Source organism: Anolis sagrei, chromosome 1 (assembly GCF_037176765.1).
Source record: "Anolis sagrei isolate rAnoSag1 chromosome 1, rAnoSag1.mat, whole genome shotgun sequence".
NCBI lineage: Eukaryota > Metazoa > Chordata > Lepidosauria > Squamata > Dactyloidae > Anolis > Anolis sagrei.
The window spans coordinates 270,178,822-270,204,368 of NC_090021.1; the positions used below are offsets into that span (position 1 = coordinate 270,178,822).

General features: G+C 38.7%; 2 protein-coding genes across 2 annotated transcripts; one reads left to right on the forward strand and one right to left on the reverse strand.

The window, feature by feature from the left end:
* Window positions 1–2,616: 2,616 nt before the first annotated feature.
* On the forward strand, window positions 2,617–5,760 carry RAG1 (recombination activating 1). Its single transcript, XM_060786647.2, has one exon. It carries the CDS (start codon window positions 2,617–2,619, stop codon window positions 5,758–5,760), a length of 3,144 nt encoding a protein of 1,047 aa, XP_060642630.2.
* Window positions 5,761–14,739: 8,979 nt separating this feature from the next.
* Window positions 14,740–16,345, reverse strand: RAG2 (recombination activating 2). The gene has a single exon (XM_060764660.2). It carries the CDS (start codon window positions 16,330–16,332, stop codon window positions 14,740–14,742), a length of 1,593 nt encoding a protein of 530 aa, XP_060620643.2. The 5' UTR covers window positions 16,333–16,345.
* Between the last annotated feature and the right edge of the window lie 9,202 nt (window positions 16,346–25,547).

A 25,547-nucleotide genomic window follows, 5' to 3' on the forward strand; every position in this document is an offset into this window, starting at 1 on the left:
GCTTTCTATTTAATCACTCAAATTCCTTTTAGATAGATAGACAGATAGTACATTTTACCCTATTAGCATATTTACTAGCTTTATTCTTGGATCTCCTGATATTGTTGGACTAAAACTACCAGTATCCCTGATAACTGATGGTGCTAGCTGGAGTTTATGGGAGTTAAGGCCCAACCATATCTGGAGATTCAAGCTTGGGAACCACAAACCACAAAAATAGAACATACCTTGAGAAAGTAGACTTTGTAAGCTTAAGCAGCTCATAGAAATACTTAGTCTTCTCCAAGCTAGTATCTTTCAAACACTTGTGATCAGGATGCCAGATGTTCATCCCCGGCCAAGATAACCTATGTCAGGAATGCTGGGAGTTCGAATGCAAGACATCTATAGGGCACCCAACCAGGGGAGGTGTTTCTAAAGGGCCACCAGATCTTTCCATCGGTTGAGTAACTCTGTGTAGACACTGGATCCCAAACACAGAAGTCAGCTGCACGTGGTTTTTCTGTTGCTGAATTGGGAAGAGAATACTGTACAAAAGAAATGTTGATGAACTTATATGGTATACAGATCTTGTCTCTGATACAGCCTTCTCTCTAATCCAAGACATTTCACAATGAAGCATGTTTTCCAGGAAAGCCTTACTAGCATAGAGTCTTGTTTGCTTCCATTTTTTAAAATCTTCTGTCAAAAGTGATGGGGCTTCTGAGTCTTACAAAACTGATTCTCTGTTTAGTAGATACTTTGTTCAGATCTTCCTACGTGGTAGTATATGTACAGTCTTATTGTTGCATGGAAAGACTTTTGTTTTAGGACCACATTCTGAAACATTCAGGCTACACAAGTTGCTTAACACAGCAGGATTTGCTTTCAAGGAAATGTTCATAGGAGTGTGCTACTTGGGTTTGAATTCTTCCTAACAGCATTTCCTATTTGAACATTAGAACTTACATGCATAGACCATCTGTGAAAATATATGCAGGAATAAGCAAGCATTCTCCACTACTGTGCAAAAACTGTGGAGAGTCAAACATATAAGAACAGGAACCTAAAGTATTATTTTAAAATAGTTGCATGTTGATAATTTCAGTAATAGAAATATAACAATTTTCCAAAGAACAATTATATAATAATATTTTGTGCCTGATCCCTGTTTTAATGGTGCATAGGATGCTACTTTAAAATGGAGTACACGTTTCCCCTCATCCACCTTAAGCCAAAATCAACAAAACAGCTATATTTTTATTCGGCTAACTTCAAAGCATAAAATACATTAGACAAGTTTCAAAACTTTACTGGCTTCTTCACCAAGATGTTAAAATCATAATGGACAGAAAAGGAAATGAACAAATCAGTGAACATTTGAAGACTTAATTTATTTTATAGTTTATATTTGCTGAATACAGGTATCACTTCTTTGTGGATTTTGTATTTTGTTATATTTTGTTGTATGGTCAAAACAGGCACCTCTGAATATATTTCCTCTACTGCATAGTAATCTTGTCCCCCCCCCCCCCCCAATTTTCATAAGGTTATGGACAATAGAGTGTAGAAAAGTTACTTTTGGGACTAAAGATTTCATAACCCTCATAGCCATGATGAATGGTGGATTCTATCAGTTGTGATCCAAAAAGTAATGTTTCTAGACTCTGATGAGTAGAATATATTTACCTAGAAAATTCAACTGAAGCTTTTCTGGATTTATTTTTCTTTTTCTCTGTTGTTAAGAAACTATCTGCTTTTCAAGGTCTTCGGTTATGTAGAGACAAGCAATAATTCAATGGAATTGTTGTTGCTGCTGCTATTATTATCATTATCCTCCTTCATGATACTTCAGTTATTCCAGGGTGAGAATTTTGATGTCCAAATGTCAGCCAAATTAGCATAATGCACCATGGTTACAACAGCAAAGCAGCAGATTTGAGTTCCCCAAGCAAGGGTGGGGTGACCTGTACAAGTTTTCAAGTCCTAGATTCTTGCAGACCTCCATATGGAATTCTAACCTATCCTCAACCCATTATGATGAACATATCTATCTCCTGACATCACCACACCACAACCTTTACTGACATCATCACCTCTCAACCTTTACTGACCAGAAGCAACAATGCTATTGCATATAGCTACATTCTTAGCTGGATTCCTCTACATACAATACCTACATACTTACCTCTACATACAATACCTACATACTTACCTCTACATACAATACCTAAGCCAACAAAGTCCTAAAGCTGTTTTCCAGCTAAAGGAATATAATTGAATAATGTGTGCTGTTCTTTGCCCTCCTCTAGCCAGTGTATGGTACAGAGCATCAGGTGAAATCAATGGTTTGCATATCCTTGCACAAGATAGTTTTCCACAGGACACACACAAGTCTATGTTGAATATCTGCCTACAAACTTCTCCAAAAGGATGCCACCATAATGCCACTGGGTGGCTTATGGGTATTTTTACCCAGGTATCAAATCATGTCCCCCACCCTATTTATCAGTGAAAGATACTTAACATTAGAAGTTGTTTCTATTTATTGTCATCATATCATTTTTTTGGTTCATTTAAGGTCCTTACCATCTTCTTTCTTTTCTCTTGTTCATAGGGAATTAAACATTTTTCAGCATGGAGACACTTCCACCTCCAAGCATGAATTTGTGCTTTGTGTCAGACCAAACCCAGCTACCCTATAAGAAATTTGCTGAATGGAAATTCAAGCTCTTCAAAGTGAGATCAATTGAGAAGCCACTTCCTGGTGACAGCCATCTGGCTAGCAACAATAAAGGGAAAGAGGCAGCTTCTCTGGACCAAGTGATTGAGGAAAAGACTGATATGGTGGCTCTGATGCCACATTCACCCTTTGAAACAGACACTGAGTTGAATGAAAGCATGCAGACAATAGATAAAGGTGCCTTTCATGTGAGCCAAAGAGAGGCTGAAACACACCAGGAAAACCTGCAGCATCTCTGCCGCATTTGTGGCGGCTCATTTAAAACTGATCCTTATAAGAGAAGCCATCCAGTTCATGGACCAATAGATGATGAGATGCAGATCCTTCTCAGAAAGAAAGAGAAAAAGGCAACATCTTGGCCTGATCTCCTTGCAAAAGTTTTAAAGATTGATGTGAAAGGAGATATTGACACAATCTATCCTACAAAGTTTTGTCACCAGTGTTGGACTGTGGTTCAAAAGAAATTAAGCAATTCCCCATATGAAATATTTTTTCCAAGGAAAAGCCCAGTGGAGTGGCAGCCCCATTCTTCAAGCTGTGATGTTTGTGGCACTTCACGCCGTGGAGTGAAGAGAAAGAAGCAAGTCCTTAATCCACTGTTGAACAAAAAATTGAGAATGGCGGCTGGACATGCTAGAAAAATAAGGCAGATAAAAAATCCGAAACAATTCAACCAAAAGAGTTTAATGAAAAAAATTGCCAGCTGCAAGAAGATTCACCTCAGCACCAAGATCCTTGCAGTAGACTACCCTTCGGACTTTGTAAAGTCAATCTCTTGCCAGATCTGTGAGCACATCCTGGCTGATCCAGTAGAAACAACATGCAAGCACCTATTCTGCAGAGCCTGCATCCTCAAATGCCTGAAAGTAATGGGAAGCTATTGTCCAGCTTGTCGCTATCCTTGCTTTCCTACTGATTTGGTGAGCCCTGTGAAATCCTTTCTGAGTATCATGAACAGTTTACCTGTGATATGTCCAATAAAAGATTGTCAAGAGGAGGTGTGTTTGGGAAAATACTGCCACCATCTTTCCAGACATAAAGAAATAAAAGACAAAGAGGGCTATGTGTGCATAAACAAAGGTGGCCGACCAAGGCAACATTTACTTTCATTGACACGGAGAGCTCAAAAGCACCGCCTAAGGGAACTCAAGCTACAAGTAAAAGCTTTTGCTGAGAAAGAAGAAGGTGGAGATGTCAAGTCTGTGTGTCTAACTTTGTTTTTGCTGGCTCTGAGAGCTAGAAATGAACACAGACAAGCTGATGAGTTGGAAGCTATAATGCAAGGAAAGGGTTCAGGCCTTCATCCAGCTGTTTGCTTAGCAATCAGAGTCAATACTTTTCTCAGCTGCAGCCAATACCATAAAATGTACAGAACTGTAAAAGCTGTCACTGGGAGACAGATATTTCAGCCACTCCATGCACTCCGAACTGCTGAAAAGGCCCTATTGCCAGGTTACCATCCATTTGAGTGGAAACCACCCTTGAAAAATGTCTCCAGTAACACAGAAGTAGGCATTATTGATGGGCTGTCAGGCATACAACATTTGGTTGATGACTACCCAGTGGACACAATTGCAAAGAGATTTCGATATGATACAGCTTTGGCTTCTGCCTTGATGGATATGGAAGAAGACATTCTAGAAGGCCTAAAAAGACAGGACTTGGACGACTACTTCAAAGGCCCTTTCACTGTGGTGATTAAAGAGTCCTGTGATGGGATGGGAGATGTTAGTGAAAAACATGGCTGTGGCCCTGCTGTTCCTGAGAAAGCAGTTCGATTCTCTTTCACAGTCATGACCATCTCTGTCACTCATGGCAATACAAGCATAAGGGTTTTTGAAGAATGTAAGCCCAATTCAGAGCTGTGTTGTAAGCCTTTGTGCCTTATGCTGGCTGATGAATCAGACCATGAGACTCTCACAGCCATCCTGAGTCCTCTTGTGGCAGAAAGAGAGGCCATGAAAGACAGTGTACTGATACTTGATATGGCTGGAATCCCAAGAACATTCAAATTCATCTTTAGGGGCACTGGATATGATGAAAAACTTGTCCGTGAAGTAGAGGGTCTTGAAGCCTCGGGCTCCACTTATATTTGCACACTTTGTGATGCAACACGCTTTGAAGCCTCTCATAATTTGATCCTTCATTCCATCACAAGGAGTCATGCTGAAAACCTAGAACGATATGAATTGTGGAGAACCAACCCCTACCATGAGACCGTTGATGAACTGCGTGACAGAGTCAAGGGGGTTTCTGCAAAGCCTTTTATTGAGACTGTTCCTTCAATAGATGCCTTGCACTGTGACATTGGCAATGCAGCCGAATTTTATAAGATATTCCAGTTTGAGATTGGTGAAGTCTACAAAAACACTGATGCATCAAAAGAAGAGAGAAGGAGATGGCAGTCAACCCTTGACAAACACCTCAGAAAGAAGATGAACTTGAAGCCTATGACAAGGATGAATGGGAATTTTGCCAGAAAGCTTATGACCAAGGAGACTGTGGAAGCAGTCTGTGAATTAATAAAGAGTGAGGAGAGACATGAAGCCCTCAGAGAACTCATGGACCTTTACTTGAAGATGAAACCAGTGTGGCGGTCTTCATGCCCCACCAAAGAATGCCCAGAACTAGTATGTCAGTATAGTTTCAATTCTCAACGATTTGCAGAGCTGCTGGCTACAAAATTCCGTTACAGATATGCTGGCAAGATTACTAATTACTTTCATAAAACCCTTGCTCATGTTCCAGAAATTATTGAACGAGATGGATCTATTGGTGCTTGGGCAAGTGAAGGAAATGAGTCCGGGAACAAACTTTTCAGACGTTTTCGAAAAATGAATGCCAGGCAATCAAAATTCTATGAAATGGAAGATGTCTTAAAGCACCATTGGCTGTATACCTCAAAACATTTGCAAAAGTTCATGAATGCTCATAATACATTGAAAAGTCAAGGGTTTACAATTAGTCAAGAAGAGGGTGGGGAAGATTTCATAACTTTGGATGAATCTTTGGAAATTCCAGATTCTATGGAATTTTAAGTATAATTTACATTGATCTTGCAGTTGAATTGCCTTTAATTGGGTGCAAGAAGACCTAAACATAGCATTAACACTCAGTGGTAAAGGGTTCTGCGCTTGATCAAAGGCATTTGGTGAGCTGTTCTGGAGAACAGATTTCAGAACATGGTGATATATCATTCTATGCTTGTAAGTGGAGCATAGAAAGAGTAGTTTTATCCTGATCTCACTATATTATGAACTTTTTTGTGAGCAGGGATTAATTTGAGATAATATAGAAAAGTGTGTGGAAGTGTCAGTTGTAGATCCTATTAAATTGTGAGATATATATAAAATCTGTAAATTTGCCTGCCCTGGTAATCTGTTTGATTGGTGGGATCTTATCTCCTGTGATAAATATATATTTCACTGACTTTTAAAACATTTCCATATTAATAGCCTTTAGTTTTCAATAAATCTATGGCAATAAGGCATTTAAATAGGCCTAGTAGCATATAAAACTTTTGAGTCCACAAATGTTGATTAAATGTTTTTAACTGGAAAAACATTTTAGACTTTAAATGACTCCTAATGTTTTAGATATATATTTTACATAAAAGTAGGTTTGTAATAATGATAATCTCTGTAATTATTTTTAAGTCTCATATCTGTTGTTAAATTTGAACTTAAGAAATGCCTCCTTGATTTCTATTTAAAGTGTTTGAATTTTGATAATAGTTGGTAACTCCAAGAGTCTAAAAATGAGAGAATATAAATATATCAGAATATCAGTAGCTAAAGCACATACATTTTGACACAGAGTAATATTTAGTGTGAACCGATAGGTGGCAATAGAACGCTTGACCCACTTAGGTCCCATTGATTTCTACATATGGGGAAATATGGATCCTAGTTATAACCTTTCATCCAGAGGAAGTCAGGCTTGCTTAAATACAATAGTTAAGCTAGTTGTATCAAAGCTTATTTCTTTGAACTAGATTTAAATACAGTTAACTATGCTATTTCTAGATTGGAAATAAATAGGTGAACATTTGGCCCACAATTCTTTTGAGAAAATATATAATAGCTGTTATAAATGAAGCACATAGCAGTTATTTTTGAAATATCAGAGTTACCAAATTAGAAAGAATTTTAGGAGATGGTGCTAAAACAGTTGCACTGTAAACTTAGTTGTATCATGATTACTTTTTTTGGCTTCATTTATCACATATGGCAAATGGTTTGAAAAATCAACTACTATTCTTGTTGTGTGCTTTCAAGTTTACTGGACTTATTGTGACCACATTATAGGGTTTGCTTGGGAAGGACTGTTGACGAGACAGTGTTTTCCTGACAAGTTTTATTGGCATTGTCTTCCTTGTAAACTGAGAGTTTGTGACTTGCTTAATATCAGCCATTGAGTTTCTGTGGTGAGTGGGGATTTGAACTCTTGTGTCCTGTTCCAACATTCAAACTTTAAACCACAATATATGACTAATGAGCAATAAAAAGCAACACTCGTGTATTTTGGCCAGTATGTATTTTGTAAATGATTTTGAAGTACTTATTAGGCTTGTATCTTTTGCAAAATATCAGCAGCTATATAAGAGAACATGCTGTGTATTGATGTCACAGTGCAAGGTTATATTTGAGCCATAAAATAGAAGAGAAATATGCAAATGCTTTGGTATTTCTAGAAGACTTCTGAGGCCTAACCTTTTCCTTACTGTCATCAACACCGGCAATCTCTTATAGGTTTGCAAGAACTCTCAGTGAATTCATTGTAACTGTTTCAGCTTGATTCAATGTAAGCATTTTGCTTTGACTGCATTTTTGGACTTTGGTTAATGTAATTTACATATCTGCAATGCTGCTTATCTATTAGCCCTCATTACAGTATTTATTAAATTGTTCATACACTAGGACGATGCCTATCTAGGCTGCTCAAACAACTACAGCATACGCTTTTTATTACAGTCTGTCTGATATTTTGTTGGCAAGTTCTGAATAAAAAATTCAATTGATGCAGTAGCAATAATCTTATCTTTTAATGTCTTTTAAACCAATTTTGTTGTTCTAAAAAGTGTTTTCTTACACTTTTTTTGAAAATATGTTTTTTCATTATATTTTTTTTATAAACCGCATTTTAGTATTGAGTTGGCAGTAGTGGGTTGTATTCTGAATGGTGTTTCAGATAATATTATGATACATAACTGTTATTTTCTATTTCTATATAAGTGCACTCTAAGAATCTTATGATCATACCAATTCGATCTGATTTTCGCTTTGTGTGCAACTGGACATGTGCTAATATCAATATGTTACCCACCCTTCAGACGACGACCCATGCCTTCCTGTGCTTTGTCAGGATGTTTGCTGACTTTATAGAGGACTATTATCTATAAAGAGAACTGGTCCACCAGTGAATTATTAAGTCATCATACCAAGTATGATGACGTAATTTTTTTTTTTTGCAGATTTAACCTAGATGTCACTGTGCAGGATGTACATCTTATGACACTTACAAGCCCAGCTTTGAAATTACGTATTAAGTGGATATGTGACAAATACATTTTAATATAAACAGACATCTTCCTTCTCCCTTCCCCTCCTCTTCCTTCTTCTGCTTTTAAATCATGCAAAGGAGGTTTGCTATTGCCTTCCTTTTTGGCTCACTTGCCAAAGTCACGCAGCAGGTTTCAGGGGTTGAGTGAAATTTGAAGCCTGGTCTCCCAAAGTTCTAACCTAATGCTCAAACTACTACACAACATTTGCTCACATAAACAAACCTGGGGAATGCATAAAGGCATGTTTGCCCACTTGTGCAAGGCCAGATCATTTACAGAAATGCAACGAAGGGTCAATAAATCTATTCTAAACTAGCCACATTTCATCAATTTTGCTGCCACATTGGTCTGGGATCTACAGCAGGATGGTTGGAATCACATGCCAAATCTCGTTCCAATTTTTTTTTATCATCTTTTCCCATTCAGATGCAAAACCCTCATGGTTGAGGATTGATTTACAAATAACTTTACGGTTTTTTATATTCTTATATTTTATGTTAAATGTTTTTAACAGTATGCTATTATTGTTTTGTTTGCTTATAATTGTTGAGGCATCAAATTGTTGCCAACTGTGAACAACCCTGAGTTGCCTCTGGGCTGAGAAAAGCAGTATATAAATGTGGCAAATAAATAAATAAATAAATAAATAAATAAGTGAGCTTAGTATACTGCAATCTGATATCTCAAAGATCTGATTAAGACCAACTAAAACTCTACCCTATGTCAAATTTGAGGCTCAATAATAATAATAATAATAATAATAATAATAATAAGCATCATCATCATCTTTATTTGTACCCCGCCAGTATCTCCCCAAACGGACTTGGGGTGGCTCACAGAAGCAATCTAAGTGCAACATGCTCCATAACATTGTTTCCCCAACAAACATTATTCTGAAAGCTTTTTTAAAAAACACAATCTAGATATATTGATATAGATGCCCTAAAAGTAATCATAACAGTAGGCTCCGAGCTATAGTTCACTTAGCTTGTGGATAAATTCAGTGTTGAGACTCCACAATCTCCAAATATTCATGCAGCCAGGAATTTGACTTATTAGAGCCAGCAGAAGAAATATAAGCATGAGTAAGGATCCTGTTCCTCCTTCTGAAGAAGGATGTACATGACTTCATCTCTGTATGCCCTTGAGAAATCTGAGCACTCTGAATTGTGCAGCTTCTTGTAATGTGTGTGCCTGAGGAGTGCAAGTGATGGCCAATATTCTCATTTGAGATATTACTTTGGAAGTTGCACTATTAGACCCCCAAGACACTTGGCAGGGATAATGTCAGGTTTTCTTTGCACGCACAAGCTACCCAGCACAGACTGTGTTTGCCGTTGTTGGATTGGTATGGGAGATGCGGGCTCTTTATTCTGTATCTACTTGTTTTTCATTTTGTGATGGCTTTATCTCTGTTGTTATATTATGTGGATAGATTAGTCTGTTTAGTTGAGATTTTTTGAATTCATTTGTGGTATAAAAATGTAATATGCCTCAAAACGATTCTTTCTGTAGAAAGGGATTAAAAAACAATAGGAGACAGACAAAGCCACTCATCTGAGAATATGTCCTCCCTTCTCCTCTATTGTCACCACCATTGAACCATGGTTGAAAAAAAGGTTTACATTGTTTTTGAAGTGGGGGAGGATTAAAATAGCTTTAAATAAATAGAAGTACCCACATTTCTCTGTTCTCGTAAGAATCACACTTTCTTTATACTTAAAATTGATATAATGTCTCATATGCTCACACTGTGAGTTGATAAAATTGCTGTTGTTAAATTATATTGAAACCTTGTTTCCTATTGTTTTGTTGTGTCAAAACAACCTGATTGGATTTAAGTTAATATGAATAACCAAGTGCATTATTTAGCTGATTGAACTCACTTTGATTCAACTGGATTGTGGATTTGGAGGCATCTAGATTTCAGGTACTATGATGAACATCTTACCAAGTGATAACGCTTCCTCTTGTCTCACCCTGTTCTTTGTTTACTTTGTCTCAGGCAAATGTTTTGGGTTGCCCTGGAAGCAGTCTCCTTAAAGTGAGAACATATTTCTTGCTCCCAAATCAACCTAAAAAATGTTGGCGCCTGTACATAAAATTTCCCATAGAGTACATATGCTCCTGCAGTGCAACTTGTTGCTCAAGTCAGCTATAACATTTTTTAACAACAGTCTCAGAAAACTTTACATCTACGACATGAAAGCAGCTCCACAAATTGCTAGACTTGCTCTCCATCTGAACACTTGTTTAAAGGTTCTTGCTTATCCTGGAGAAAACACACCAGAATATAATATGATCATGTGTATCCATAGGAGCAGTATCCACATTCATTTATCCCATGTCCAATAAGTATGTCCTTTTTAGGCAAGAATACATACAGTCCTCCATCATGACTCTATGCTATTCTTGTGCCAGAAGTTCTTAATTTCAATGGGTTTCACTATTATCCACTGTTTCCTGTAACCAGAAATATATTATTTATGGCAGTGGTTCTCAACCTGTGGGTCTCCTGATGTTTTGGCCTTCAATTCCCAGAAATCCTTACAGCTGGTAAACTGGCTGGGATTTCTAGGAGTTGTAGGCAAAAACACTTGGGGACCCACAGGTTGAGAACCACTGCTTTGTGGATACAGGGTCATACAGTATATACATATGTTTGTACATTCTTTCACATGTAAATTTTGTCTTATCCTTTTATTTTTAAAGTTGCAAACATGTCAAAAACTGCACAGTGAGCTGATCCAAAGCATTTGGGGACAAATCTTAGAGCTCAACACAGATGATCTACATCTTCAGATAACAAGGTGGAGAAGGTTGTTCTTGAGATCCTGTTGCAGCACATTTGGGGACAAAAAGTACACTAGAAGACAAGGGAAGGATTATTAAGGATCAGATATCTAAAGAGATAAAACAGAGAATCTACAGGGATTCCAAATCAGATGCAACCTAAGTAGTGAAGTCACATGAACAACTTCTGATTTTGCAGGGGCAAAGGGCCAGCATGGAAACAGTTTTGTACAATCCTATTTTGATACAGTATAGTTTCATGTCAAGAACAAAGACTTGATTAGAATAAAATCGTGATGTGATTATGAGCATTGTCTGATGATGGTTTGAGGTAAGTATTGGAATTATAGGGCATTTTAAATTTGAGAGCTATAAAAAGAGACATCTACATAATTTACGGAGCTGAGGAGACTTTAACTTTTCTTTTTGGAGAATTTGAAATTTGAGAGTAGAGAGTGATTTATAGGAAGCTGTTTGAGAAGGAAAAGCAAATGGCTCAGCAATAGCTCTTTGTTTTCCTTTCTCAAACGTCTTACTATCAATCAGTAGTAACTTTTATTACACACCAGTAGTAACAGTATTTTTTTTAATCACAGCTCCATGGGAGCCAACTGGCTATGCATTGCTGTGGTGGTGAAAGTTACTGTTTTCAACTGGAAATACCAGAAAGCCCCAGACAGCATGGCTACTGGCTCTGACGGTTGGAAGATGCTGACAGTTGTAATTCAGGAAAGCAACTTTTCCAACCTTTGCATAAGATGAAGTCTGATGGATTCAAAATGATACCTGATATACTTGGAGAGATGTTGCCAATTGAGCATATTGTTATCTCTCCAACATAAAACCCCTGCTCTTGGCTCAGTTTTGTGAGCCAAGAAGCTCTATCCTCACTTTGTTGTCTTCAACTAGACTCTGATTTATAGTGACCTTATTATAAAATTTGCTTAGCAAAATTTAGTCAGCAGAGGTCTCCCACTGCTTTCTTCTAAAGCTTAAAAGGAACACTACTTGTGAGAAAGATCTTGGAGTCTTCATGGACAACAAGTTGAGCATGAGCCAACAGTGTGATGCAGCATCTTAAAAAGCCAGAGGGATTTTGGACTGCATCAAAAGGAGTATATTGTCTAGCTCGAGGGAAGTCATGGTGATTTTGCATTCTGCTTTGGTTAGATCTCACCTGGAATACTGTGTCCAATTTTGGCACCACAGTTCAGGAGGGATATTGACAAGCTGGAAAGTGTCTATAGGGAGGCAACTAAAATGATTAAAGGTCTGGAGGCCATGCCCTATGAGGAGCATCTAAAATGCTGGGTATATTTAGCCTGCAGAAGAGAAGGTAAGAGGAGACATGATAGCTATGTATAAATATGTGGAATGATGTCATAAGGAAGAGGGAGCAAGCTTGTTTTCGGCTGTCTTAGAAACTAGGACTTGGAGCAATGAATTCAAACTGCAGGAAAGGGGATTCCTCCTGAATATTAGGAAGAAATTCCTTACTATATCAGCTGTTCAGCAGTAGAACTCTCTGCCTCATAGTGTGGTGGAAGCTCATTCCTTGGAAGCTTTTAAACAGAAGCTGGATGGCCATCTGTCAGGGGTGCTTTGATTGTACTTTTCCTGTATGGCATAAGGTTGGACTAGATGACCCATGTGGTCTCTTCCAATTCTATTATTCTATAATTTTAAGTACAGTAATTATTTATTTAAAATATTTTATTCAGTTATTCCACACAAAAGAAAACAATTCACAGGCAGCATATGCATCATATTAAAGGACACCAATATATACATCAAAAATGAATAAGTGATAGATCAGAACTCAGTTGGGTCACTGACTGTCATAAAAATAGTTGTAGAAGCAATTGTGCAGTCTCAGAGACTGGGTAAGTGTGGTCCCTATCATTCTGTAAGCATACCCACATACCTCCCTCACACTTTTGGTTTGATGTTTGTGTGGTTATTCAACACTTGTGCAATGGATGAGCTCCAGGACTGATCTCAGTCAGTTGCACAACTTTTACAGCAAACCATACAAGCATAAACTATACAAGTTTATGTATAGTTTATAACAGAATTACTGTTGATAACAGAATTACTGAGATCTTTCATTAAGAGGGTTGTCATAAGTCGATCTGATGGCAGTTAATAATAGCAACAAAGTTCGAAGCAATTTATCAGCCTGACGAGAAATGTGTCAGCCCAAAGTTAAGTGAAAGCAGATAGCTCTGTAGCCCACTTGCTTTTCAAGAAGATGGTCTAAATTTTAATCCTTGCACCTCCAGATACTTTTGGAATAGTTGCTGCCAGCCAGAGTAGACTCCAGTGTGAGCTTTGGTTCTGCACACTGCTTGCAAATGATTACATATCTGCTTCCTGGATCATGTGGCATGTGGGAGTCTGACTTTGCATAAGATAGCCTGATATAGTCTTAACAGAGCTATGCAAATCACATTAAGGAAGAATGCCTTCTTGTTACACCTTATCGTAATAACAGGGTTAGCCCACCACTATTTTATCAAACTCATAATGATGAGCTGGTCTAATAATGTTAAAATAGATATTGAGTTGGAACTGTATTTAGTATGCAGCATGTGAACCAAACTCAAGGAAACAGTATTTTAATGTATCACTCCAATTTTGCCACCAAATGTGGACCCAATGCACTTCTAAGAAGTCTAAAAGGATTGTGTAGCATTGAGGCAATGCTGTTGAAAGTGGTTCCTCGATAAGATCTGCCTGATCCACCTGGAGGGAGGGAGGCAGGAGAGGGAATGAAGAAAGAATGGAGGGAGGGGGAGGGAGGGAAGGAAGGAGGAGGGAAGGAAGAGATGAAGGGAAGGAAGGAAGGTGCTTCTGACAGGTTCTCCTTCCTTTCCAAATTTGGTTGCTTTAACCAATATCCCAATCAACCTTTAGTGCCACTGATCTATAACAGAAAGCACCCTCTCCTTTCTCCCTTCCCAATTTTCTCCCACCTTCCCCCTTTCCTTTTTTTAAACCCAGCATTGGCTTGTTCCTGTTGAGTGGAGGCTGCCTCCTGCCTAGCTAAATTCCCAGTTGCCAAACCTTGAGATTGGGGTGAGAAGCGGGGGAGGGGGGAGGGGGAGTGAGAAAAACTAGGTTTGAATGCGAACTGAACTCCGGAGAGAGACTCTAGCTGGTAATGCAGAAAAGGCGGCGGAGGAGGAGGAGCCTGCTGCTCGGCCATTTTGGTGAATGCGCAGCAAGGCAGTGTGGGAAATGTAGTTTAACAACAGGGCCTTTTGCAATCTCTACCATTGGGGGTGTCCCCTTCACAAACTACAACAATGGCAGTGCTTAGGCACGCCCACCTCATCCCTCCTTTGCATTGCCTGGGAGGGGAAGCGAAACTTTACAAAAGTTGCTTAATGCTTGTGAAAATTAAAATAACCTTGGGAGAGTTCCGAACATTATGAAATATTTATGAATAAAAAGTGTAAGTGGTTCAAATCATAATTACACCTCTTACTTTTCCTGCATGGTTCAAAATTGATTCAAAAGCCCAAATTCAATAGGTTTTAACGAATTTAAGGTTTTAATAAAGTGAACCTAACCAACTTTATAAAACAGTATTATTTATTATTTAGAACCAGACCCTTGCATCCCAAAATAATATTCACTATTTTGCACTTTTGTGACACTATTCAAACAACTTCCGGATAAAGGACTTTTTTGCAGGAGTGAATATTTTCATGCTTTTTTTCTTACGTAATGATTTCATTGGTTTCTTTTCCAGAGGAGGGGTCTCCTTGGGTGTCTGCAGTCCCCTGGCTAGATGGACGTGTTCAGTGCAGAAGTACTTGATGCTTACTTGTGACAGGTGAATAAGTGTATCCTCAGACAGGTCCATACATTGAGCATGGACCCAGTGGCCACCTTCACTGGAACAGAAGATCATGGCAGGCTTGTTGAGCTCTGTGGAGTATAAGGGCACCCAAGTGTTTATATCAATGTCACAGCCCGCAGAGCAGGTGATCCAATAACCTGCATCTTCCTCATCTTCTTCATCATCTTCATTGTAAGTATCAATGTCATTAACATCAAAGCTGAAAGTTAACTCCTCTGAATCCTCAAAAGGAGTGGATTCTCCAGCATCTTCTGTAGAACTCTGACTACATACTTGTGCCATCTGTTCTGCATCTTTATCATCTTCTCCTTGACATTTCAACACATAAAAGTAGTTTGCATCTGAAGTTAGCTGCCTGTTGTCTCCTGGAATGCCAAAGAGTATAGCTCCATTTCCCATGTCACTCCCAAACCATATCTTGCAGTGTTTGATTTCTGGAGTCCATTCTGGTGCCTCTCTTTCCACTATTTCTATCTTGTTATCTTCAAGATTGATTGTATTACAAACCATTCTCTTCTGGTTGTCAGAATGGTAGCCCCCAATAATGATAAATTCTTTGTTATTGGTCTGGGTCACAATGGCACTGGAAACAGAGATTCCACCTGGCAAGACACAGCAACTAACAGCTGGGCTTCCTAAAGGGAGATCAATTTTTATTCTATAGAGATGTGGAGGTCTGGTATTATTTTGAATGGAATGACCTCCTATAATATAGATGGTATCATTTCGGGCAAGGCAAAGATGAAAAGAGAACCCACTCTGAAGGTCTGGTAGGGTATATGAAGTACAACACCCAAATTCAAGGTCAATCAGGAATATATCTGGCATACAGTCCACCACACTGTTCCAGCTTTCAGTGGTTCTTTGTCCAAGAGCCATGTATGACCTCCCCCCAATTATAACAAGCATATTTTTCCCTTGACTGTGAACCTCATTAATGGTATGGCCATATCTTGCTTCAGGGACATCCCCTATTAATTCTTTCTCAGTACACCGAAATGTGACTTTCTTGTTGTACTTGCTGACCAAGCTTATGATGTACAGCTTATCAGATAGTTCATTGTTTGGAGTTTTACCTCCATGGATGATGTAATGGCATTTCTCAGGCTGTGCTCCAGTACTCTTGAGAATGCAGATTGCAGGGTACCGTAGAGGTGGAAGGTAGCAGGAATCCTTTGAGAAGTATGCTGGTTTCAGTTTGAGTTCATCCTTTTTGAAATCCAGAAGGAAAATTCCAGTGGGACAGGACCTCTTTGGCCAACCTTTCTGTCCAAACAGGAAAACATGGCCATCAAAGTTCAGCAAAGAAAATCCTGGTTGAATCAAGGATGAGTTTTGAATAGCTGATATCATCTGTAGGGACATCTTTTCTGGGAAGTGAGCCATGATACTGTGGTCATTCGATATCTGAAAAAGAGAAGGAGAAGATGAACTGTAAAATGATCAAATCAGTCACTGCTTGTTTGTGGGGCCTTTCTTGAATGAATCAGGCCATCTCTCCTCATTGCGCATCACTGCCTGTCAATGAAATCAGTTCCCTCATTTAAATGCTATGGAAATCAAAACCAGAAAAAGTAGTGTGGAAAAGGTAATCAAAGGGCTAAATAAGATGTGACATTTTGGAATTACAAATCTACTTTTAAAGAGAACAATGCCATATGGCTCAGCCAAATTGCAGCACAGTAAACTTTCAATGACATGGCTTTTGGTAAGCTTCTCATTGAAACAAAAGAGCACAAAGCTACAAAAATGTCATCATATTTCAACCCTTGTTCAATGGTAACAGGAGAGAACCAAGGACAACATTTTTAAGGTATAAATAGGGCAGTTGGAGTATGGAGGGCTACAACACAGCCTTGGAACCACTTTGCCCACCCATGCCTTACAGAAGAAATACAATTCTTCTATGGAACAGTGTAGGACACAAATTATTTAACCTTATACCCAGGGGTTCTAATAATTTAAATAAACATGTGCTATTCCTGTTTTGTGTATCAGTTTCTTGGTTTAGTCAAAACTCAAAAGGTGATATCCAAGTTGTTGAACCCTATCCCTTTTATAGGATCAACATCCTTGATGCCTTGTTGTTTGTGCAGCAGCTGCTGCTGTTGTGTGTCTTCAACCGGGATTGTGGCGCAGTTGGCTGAGTGTCAGCTGTATTAAGATCACTCTGACCAAAAGGTCATGAGTTCGAAGCCAGCCCGGGCTGGAGTGGGTGTCCAGCCATTGTGTAGCCCATTGTCGACCTTTGCAACCCGAAAGACAGTTGCATCTGTCAAGTAGGAAAATAAGGTACCACCTTGTGTGGGAGGCTAAATTTAACTAATTTATGAGGCCATAAAGAAAGAAGACTCCGGGGAATGTGGAATGCGGAAGAACTTCATCGGTGTCGTTGATGGACGATGAAAAGCAGCAGCTCCCCTGGCGGCCAGAAAAAAAAAGTTAAATAGCCTTTGTCTGTTAAATGTTGTTTGTCAAAACTGGCATTGAATGTTTGCCATATATGTGTTTACTGTAATCCGCCCTGAGTCCCCTGCGGGGTGAGAAGGGCGGAATATAAGAACTGTAAATAAATAAATAAATAAACTTATGGGACCCCGAGGTGATTCTGTTAAAGATCTTTTTGCAAGATTTGTCCTACCATTGGTATCCTCTGAGGCTAAGAAAGAGTGCCTTGTGCAAGGTGGCTTCCATGGTTGAGTGGGGATTCAAAACCTGGTTCTAGTCCAACTCTGAAACCTCTGAGAAACACTAGCTCAACACTATCACAAAATAACATACATTTGATGAATGTGGGAAATCAGAGAAATGCATAGCTAAATGAAATCAGTACTTTTATTTGGTATTTTTATGACTGAGTGTGGATTCAAACTCTGGTCTTTCAGAGTCTTGGTCCATCACTCAAATCAATATATCATACTAGTACCTGCATCTTGGATTGCTCCAACTAAAATCTGTAATGGATTTATCATCCCATTGACATAGCAGTCATCAGTTATCACTGTTCACAACTTGTAAGACTTTTAATAAAGAGCTATGTTTATTTGAGTATGTATGTGTGCAAGTGTGTTTGTGTGTGAGAGAGAGAAGGAGAAAGAGAAAGAGAAAGAGAGAAAGAGGATGGTCCTTTTCCAGCTATCACCAGTCTAATTTTGGATAGGCAATCCTGAGTCACTGGGCTTCCATTCTCATTCATTTTTAATTGTTAGCTCCATGTGTCATTCCACTTTTAATCTACTTCATGGTGACACCACAAGCTTTTATGACTAAAGGACTAGCCAGACACATTGCAACACTGCAGCTGATTGCCCTCTCCTAAAACAATGTGTCTGTGTTTGATCTGGCTGCATTTAAAATCATTTAAAAATCCCAGTGAGGTGTTTATAGCATTAATATCAGTTATGATAAAGTCTAAACATGATTGAATTTCCATGAATGCTGTGCTAAAAATGCACCTCAAATTCCCTTTTCTATTACTACATTTTATTCTGATTACCTGTAAAGTATTTCCAGTCAGTGCATACATTAGAAGTGCCATGTCAAGCTTATGTCAAGTTGTACTATGTGGAACACAGAGCTCAGGAACCTTTATTTTTGGACTACAGCTCCCAGAATCCATGGCAATTGATCATGTTGTCTGGGGAGTGGATGATTATAGTCACAAAATTAACATTTTCAAATCCTGAACTAGCTGTACATACTGAATAGTCAGTGACTTATGTCCAGGAGCTGACCACAAAGTTGGTCACTTATCCTGGTGTGCTCTCCACATGGATAATTGTTTTATTTTATTGTAGCTGCAATGTCTTCATCACTCATTTGCATCTCTGCACGTACACCTGTATGTATGTGAACACTTGTCAGGAAGAAAAATATGGACAAGGACAAATTGAACTATTCATTCTAGAAGCACTACAGAAATACCAATACATTTGATCCTTAGAAGTACAGTATGACCCTTGTAGCCACAGGGGAAGTGTTCCTGAACTTAACTTAGAACAGGAGGGTGTGGATATTGAAATCCTATTGAAATGAATGACTCCATCAGCAAATTACTGTGGAGTCTCATTGGTGGACTTAGACTTTTTTTTTTTAGAGTAATATCCTTTTTATGAACTCTCTAGGTTTTCCAGAGAAATTTTATGGTAATTTCTAGTGGAATCATACCAAAGAATTGTCTAGAGAACCTAAGAAATTCCTAGAGATTACTTATTTTTCTTTGATGCTAATGGATGAAACCATAGAAACTAGTTCCTTAGGTACAGAGGTTATACTGTATGTCCTAAGTTCAGAAACAAAGTCTTCACATGTGACCCAGATGTAGAGATCTGGGCTCTGACAGACTTTTATATTCCAAATCCCTCAATTTCCAGCTGGCGTGGCTGAGGATGATAAGGACTGGAGTCTAACAGTGCATGGGAGATCATAAGTCCCACGGGTGGAATCAAGTGGCCATTTCTCAACACCAGTGTCAACCATTAGTTCTCAAAATCAATTGGTTCTTTACACACTGCATAATTACAGCAGTTCAATACTGCCATGACTCCATCCTATGGAATCCTGGGATTTGTAATTTGGTGTAGCACTGAGGCTTCCCAACTGAGAATTCTAAATACCCTTCCATAAACTCCAGTTTCCTGGATTGGTTGGTGTTAATGGTGTTAAAGTAGTATTGAAAGTGGTGTAACTGTATGGTGTGAAAGTGGCTTTCTAAATCTTCTCAAAAAGCAGTTATATACTGTCTATGAATATTGGGTGTATGATAAGATAAACATATGATGGCCAGAGATAAATCTGTTCTGAATGTCCATTCATCTAGTGATGTCTCAATTGGACACTGAAAGCTCCGTGTAATCAACTTCTTCTGGAACTTCTCAACCAAAGGTACTTGCAGAGAGAAGTGATTTATGAGACTCTGCAGCATATATACAAATATAAAATGTGAATAATGAAACATTATTGTTTAAATACTGGGCTAGGTGCTCTCTATATATGCTCCTTTCCTACGGTTTTGTTAGAAAGAACAGATAGAATAAGGAAAATAAAGAAGGATTGATGCATGATTTATAATGAGCAACACTCCCATCCTTTTGCACCTGAGATTCAGATTTCCCCTTTGTTCATTTTTAAATCACCTAGATTTTGATAAGAGTGAAATAAATTACACCAATAACATCCTTGTTACAAATAGAAGGGCAAAAGGAGGAAATGAAGGCATAATACAGTACATTGAATATCTTGTACACAATAGTTCTCTTGTGATCAAGTGGATATGAATGTCTGGAGATCCTACTTCATCTTGGACAACATAAGATGATTCTATATTGGACTACTACATCTGCACACAAGCTAAATTGGAGTGTTACATTCTGTTCTGACACATCATGTATGCATGTGGGGAAAAATAATTTTGGGGATGTAATAGCCAGTAATCTGCACTTAGTATAAGTAGCCGGAAAATGGAGGTGTACTATAGTCCAAATATAGTGGTTTGAGCACTGGATTATGACATGGTCATGAAAACCCACTGGATGACCTTGGGCATGTCACACTCTTTCAGTCTTAGAAGAGGGCAAGAGCAAACTTCCTCTACCAAGAAAACCCCCGATTAGTTCCCTTGGAGATACCATAAGTCAACAATAAATCCCAGTGTTAATTTTTCCAGGAACTGCCTCTCCCATACTTTTTATGTATGAAAGTGAAAGAAAGGAGGAGGAGGAGGGGAGGAGGAGGAGGAGGAGGAGGAGAGATATCCTATGATACCTACATAAGCAAGAATGAATATAGGATAATGTAGTGCTGAAATCACACATCACTATATTTCCTTTCAAAATATCATCTAGGATTTAAGAGTAAGCCCTGGGCCCATTTTGTAAATAACCACGCAAGACAATGCATTATCCTAAGGCAGTTGTTCTCAACCTGTGGGTCCCCAGTTGTTTTGGCCTACAACTCCCAGAAATCCCAACAAGTTTACCAGCTGTTAGGATTTCTGGGAGTTGGAGGCCAAAACATCTTGGAACCCACAGGTTGAGAACCACTGTCCTAAGGCTTTACAGTCAATTATCTGTTTTTAGGCTATTCCTCTCCTGCTACTGAAGTACATGTATATCATTTCTCTCCCCCACCCACCCAAAAAACCCCCAAAGAAATGAAAAGAAAAAGAAGGAGGAGGAGGAAATGAAAACATGGACACTTGGACAGGTATATGATTGGATCAGGACCTACCTGAAGGATGGGGAGGTTTGCTTCCTACTGATATATTTGCTTCAAAACAGAGATTCAAATGTCTATACTTGTGCGTGTTTCTTTGTCTGTGTTGTATCACAGAAAGAAGGCAGGCAGAGAAACCGTTTGCTTAGCCAACACAGATGTGCTTCTGAGTGCTCATCATATGAGTAACTGACTGTGACCATTTCCCCATCTCAGATGGTTTGAAAGGAAACAAACCACTGCATTGCACTTTTAACCCTTTCAGCCTCAACCAATTCTACATCACAACAACCATATTGTAGATGTTGTGCATGTTGCTTTCTTTTCTTTCATGTTACTGTGATGGCTCCAGTTATTTGAAATATGGTGTGATATTTGGAAGTTATTCCAAATAAAATAACTTCTGCTTTGTCCTAGAGGCTATATAAGATACTAGAAAAGTATCTTAATTCTACATTGTAGAATTAGCACAGTTTGACTCCACTAAAGTATACCGAGTGGCCTGTCAATTCACATTGCCTTTATGCATTGCCCTTCCTTCTGTCATATTGTCATTACAATATGGGGTGCCTGCCAGACAGGTGCATTGGCTATTGATGTACAATGTTGTGATATATCAGTTTTCACCATAGGGGCTGGGTGATGTAATTACACTTGCATAAATTTACATTAAGCAGAAGACATGTAGAACAACGCAACATATAAATACGAATTATAACTTAACAACTAAAATTAAATTAAAAACACAGCCTGTTATAACAGACATAAGACAAAACATCAAACATCAAATGGAAACAATAATTTCCCATTTCCTTGGGGCAAATTGATTAATCATTGCTCAACATATTTATTGAGCTGGTGGGGTGAGCAGGGCACGGATACGGATGGCAACAATTAATCAGAGGTATAATGGTAGCATTACCAACTATTATTCCTCCTCCTCCTAAGCCAGTGAGCAAAGGTATGTCTTCAGCTGTTTCTTGAAAGCAGGGAGGGAGGGGGCATCTTTAACTCCTTAGGAAGGGAATTCCAGAGGTGGGGGGCAGCCACAGAGAAGGCCTGTTCTCTCATTCCCACCAGCCGTGCTTGGAACGGGGGTGGGACTGAGAGGATGATCTCCTCCCATGACCACAGTGTCTGAGTTGGTCTATAGAGGGAGATGCGGTTTTCTCAAATAGACTGGACCTAAGCTGTTTAGGGCTTTAAAGGACCACCACCATCATCCTTCTACTCTTCTGCAGAAGTCAGACATAGGCAATGTGTGGCTGGATAGTGTAAAAAGTAAGCCCAAAATACATCCAACCATTGGTTGTGATGGCTAGGGCTAAGCGTTGCAGTTCAACAACACTAGTAGGACCATAAGTTGACCATCTCTGAGATAATGCAGGAGAGACACAGATAAGCATGTGCTTAGTGTGACCTTCACTTGCTCTATAATAAGGAGCATGCAGTAGAAATGAGAATATGTCTGGAACAATTATCCTTTACATAACCTTCAACATTCCACAGGAAAAATAGGACTCAAGTAGCCAAGTAACATCACAGTGTGGTCAAGATTGCAAAAGTCATCAATGAAGAAGAATATACAAGTTAAGAAAGGCTGCAGCCGTTTGTTTTTGCCTGAGCCTTCTCAAGAGAAAGATTTTGTCCTCTCCACTCTTTTCTCTGCTGTTGAGGTGCTTGAGTAAAAAATGTCTACTGTAGCCTGAGCAGAGTTGTCAGCAACTGAAGATAGCTGAGAAGAAAGGGAGAAACTGCGAGGAAAAGAAAAAAAAATGGACATTTTGAATGCAGCTGAAAAAGTGGGGTGACAAAGAACTAATCAGGACTATCCCTGCAAAATTTGGGCAGTTGGAGGTTCTCCATCTGCAACATGAACGTGTGATCTGACTGTTCAAAACAGGTGGAAAGAAAAGGGGGAACATGGGTTTTCTCAGCACAATGGCATCTTCGGAAATGCACATATTTATTATCATCATTTAATTTCTTATCCGGCGGCTAAAAATACATTGGCCTATAAGAATCACAATGAAATGTTCAAGTACACTGCGTATAATGGGAAGCCTGTTGCCAGGGCCACGGTACATTTTTCATTGTTTAATGGAATTAATAACTGTGTAATTGAAAGCATGCTAATCCTCAGCTGACCTGCCTCCATGATTCAGCGGTGGCATTCCTCATTTGGCTTAAGCAGTGGGGAGGAAGACTCCCATTTGGGAAAGCATAAATTGATTCTGCACAATCTGCTGATGATCAGCAAACCTTAATGAATGATAGCCTCAAGTAACCTCATTACAAGGGACTTGGATGGATGAGCAGGGAAAAATGCATATTTTTCAAAGGAAAAGAAAGTCGTTTCTGCTTCAATGAATCTTTTTCAGAAGCTCTCTTTGGATTTTTCCATAGTAAGAAGCAGAATTACACCGTCTTCAGGATGGATATGGTAATTACTAGCATCTTTTAATAATAATAATAATAATGCAACTCTGTGCAGAAGAGACTCTGGCTGCGATCTGCAGTTACATCAATGCCCTGTTGAGATTTAGGATGAAATTCTATATTAACTTAATTGAGGGTAAATCACTCTGAAATCAATGGCACTTTCATTTCAATAGCTATGTTGTAATTCCAGGTGACCCTCACCCCCCAAAACATCCCAGATTTTCTTCTTGTGCAAGCCAATTTTATTTTGGAGACTCGCATGACACCTGAAGTATTCCTTGGAAGCTCCCAGAAATTCCAAGGAGTTTTTATCCCCACTTCCTATGTTAGTTTAAATCAATCCAGTGCATTCTGAAGTGAAATTTATCCCCACTTGCCTTTGTATTCGTACCAGTAAAGATGGCTTTCAGCAAATTAACAAATTTTTGTTACCAAGGATGCATCTACACTGTAGAATTAATACAATTTAATACCACTTTAACTGTCATGGCTGCATGCTATGGAATTATGGGAGTTATAGTTTTACAAGGACATTTGTGCTCTCTGCCAAAGAATACTCGCACCTTACCAAATTACCAGTCCCAGGATTTCATAGCATTCAGCAATGGCACTTAAAGTGGTACCACACTGCATTTGTTCTAGAGTGTTTGCTACACTCCAAGACATTGATTCAAAAGACATCATGCAAAGGCAAGAGTAAAATCGGCATGAAAACAAATTGATCAGCTAGTATATTATTGACAAATCACTTTATGATTACACCAAATTCTGAAAGCCAATGAACGGATACAAACTACAAGAAAGGGATTCCACATAAGTAAGAACATCCTGCTGAGAGTAAGCTGTTTGACCACGGAATATGTTGTCTTGGCAAATGGTGGAGTTTCCTTCTTTGGAGGCTTATAAAGAGATGCTGGATAGCTATCTGTCAGGAGTGCTTTGATTGTTTTATTCCTGCATGGCAGGGGGTTGGACTGGATGGCCCTTGTGGCTTTTCCAAGTTTATGATTCTATGATATCCAAGATTTCCCTCTCTCTGTCAACGGAAGCCATTTCTCGTAGCTTGTGGAAAACAACTTTTCCTAGTGAGCATCATAACAGTTGCAACCCTCAAAATAACATAAGACACAACTTTTAAATACTGTGGTGCTCTTTCATATTCTCTAATGGGAGTCAATGTAGAAGGGCAAGGCATTAACAACAATTCCTCTGATTATTTATTATTGCCTGGATACTCATATTTTTTGTAAAAAAATGTCCTTTCATAAAAGTCTCATAATGTACCCCAATAGACCACACATTGCATGGTGCTTAGAATAATGACTGTAATAACGGAACAGTAATGAAAAATAAAATAACATTTCTTCCTTTTGTAAAACCACAAGAATTTGCATAAACCACTCTGATGGTCTGGTAAATGATTATCTGCACAGTCAGTCCCTGGAGAGATTAATATTAGCTTTGTTTTTGTGAAACTCACACATGAAAAAATATTTTGGCATTTAAAAAAGGATATGTTGAAAACAATGATTTTTCTATCAACCTTTTTACAGAGTTAAGGTGGCATTAATGATAACTGTTTATTTTAAGTTTTCGGCTAAAGCTCTTCTCTTTCAGACTGTTTGAAAAGCTTATCAGATTGGTGTGGTTCCGTATAGATGCTAATACATTCATATTGTATTAGAGATACCTGGTTTCACATCCAAACTTGGCCACGAAGATTTCTGACACATAAGCCAATCTCAACTCAACCTACTTTACAAGATTGTTGAGAGAATAAAATACAGTAGGATTAATTTACTGTAATTACTGTTTTGACAAGTTAGTGCAAAAATAAGGAAACTCTCGGCAATATGTCCTCCAAATGCACTTTATCACTGACTTAGGATTGCCTGCATGCCCCTATACCGCTCTGAAAACCTTATCCCAGTTAGATTTTATCTGTT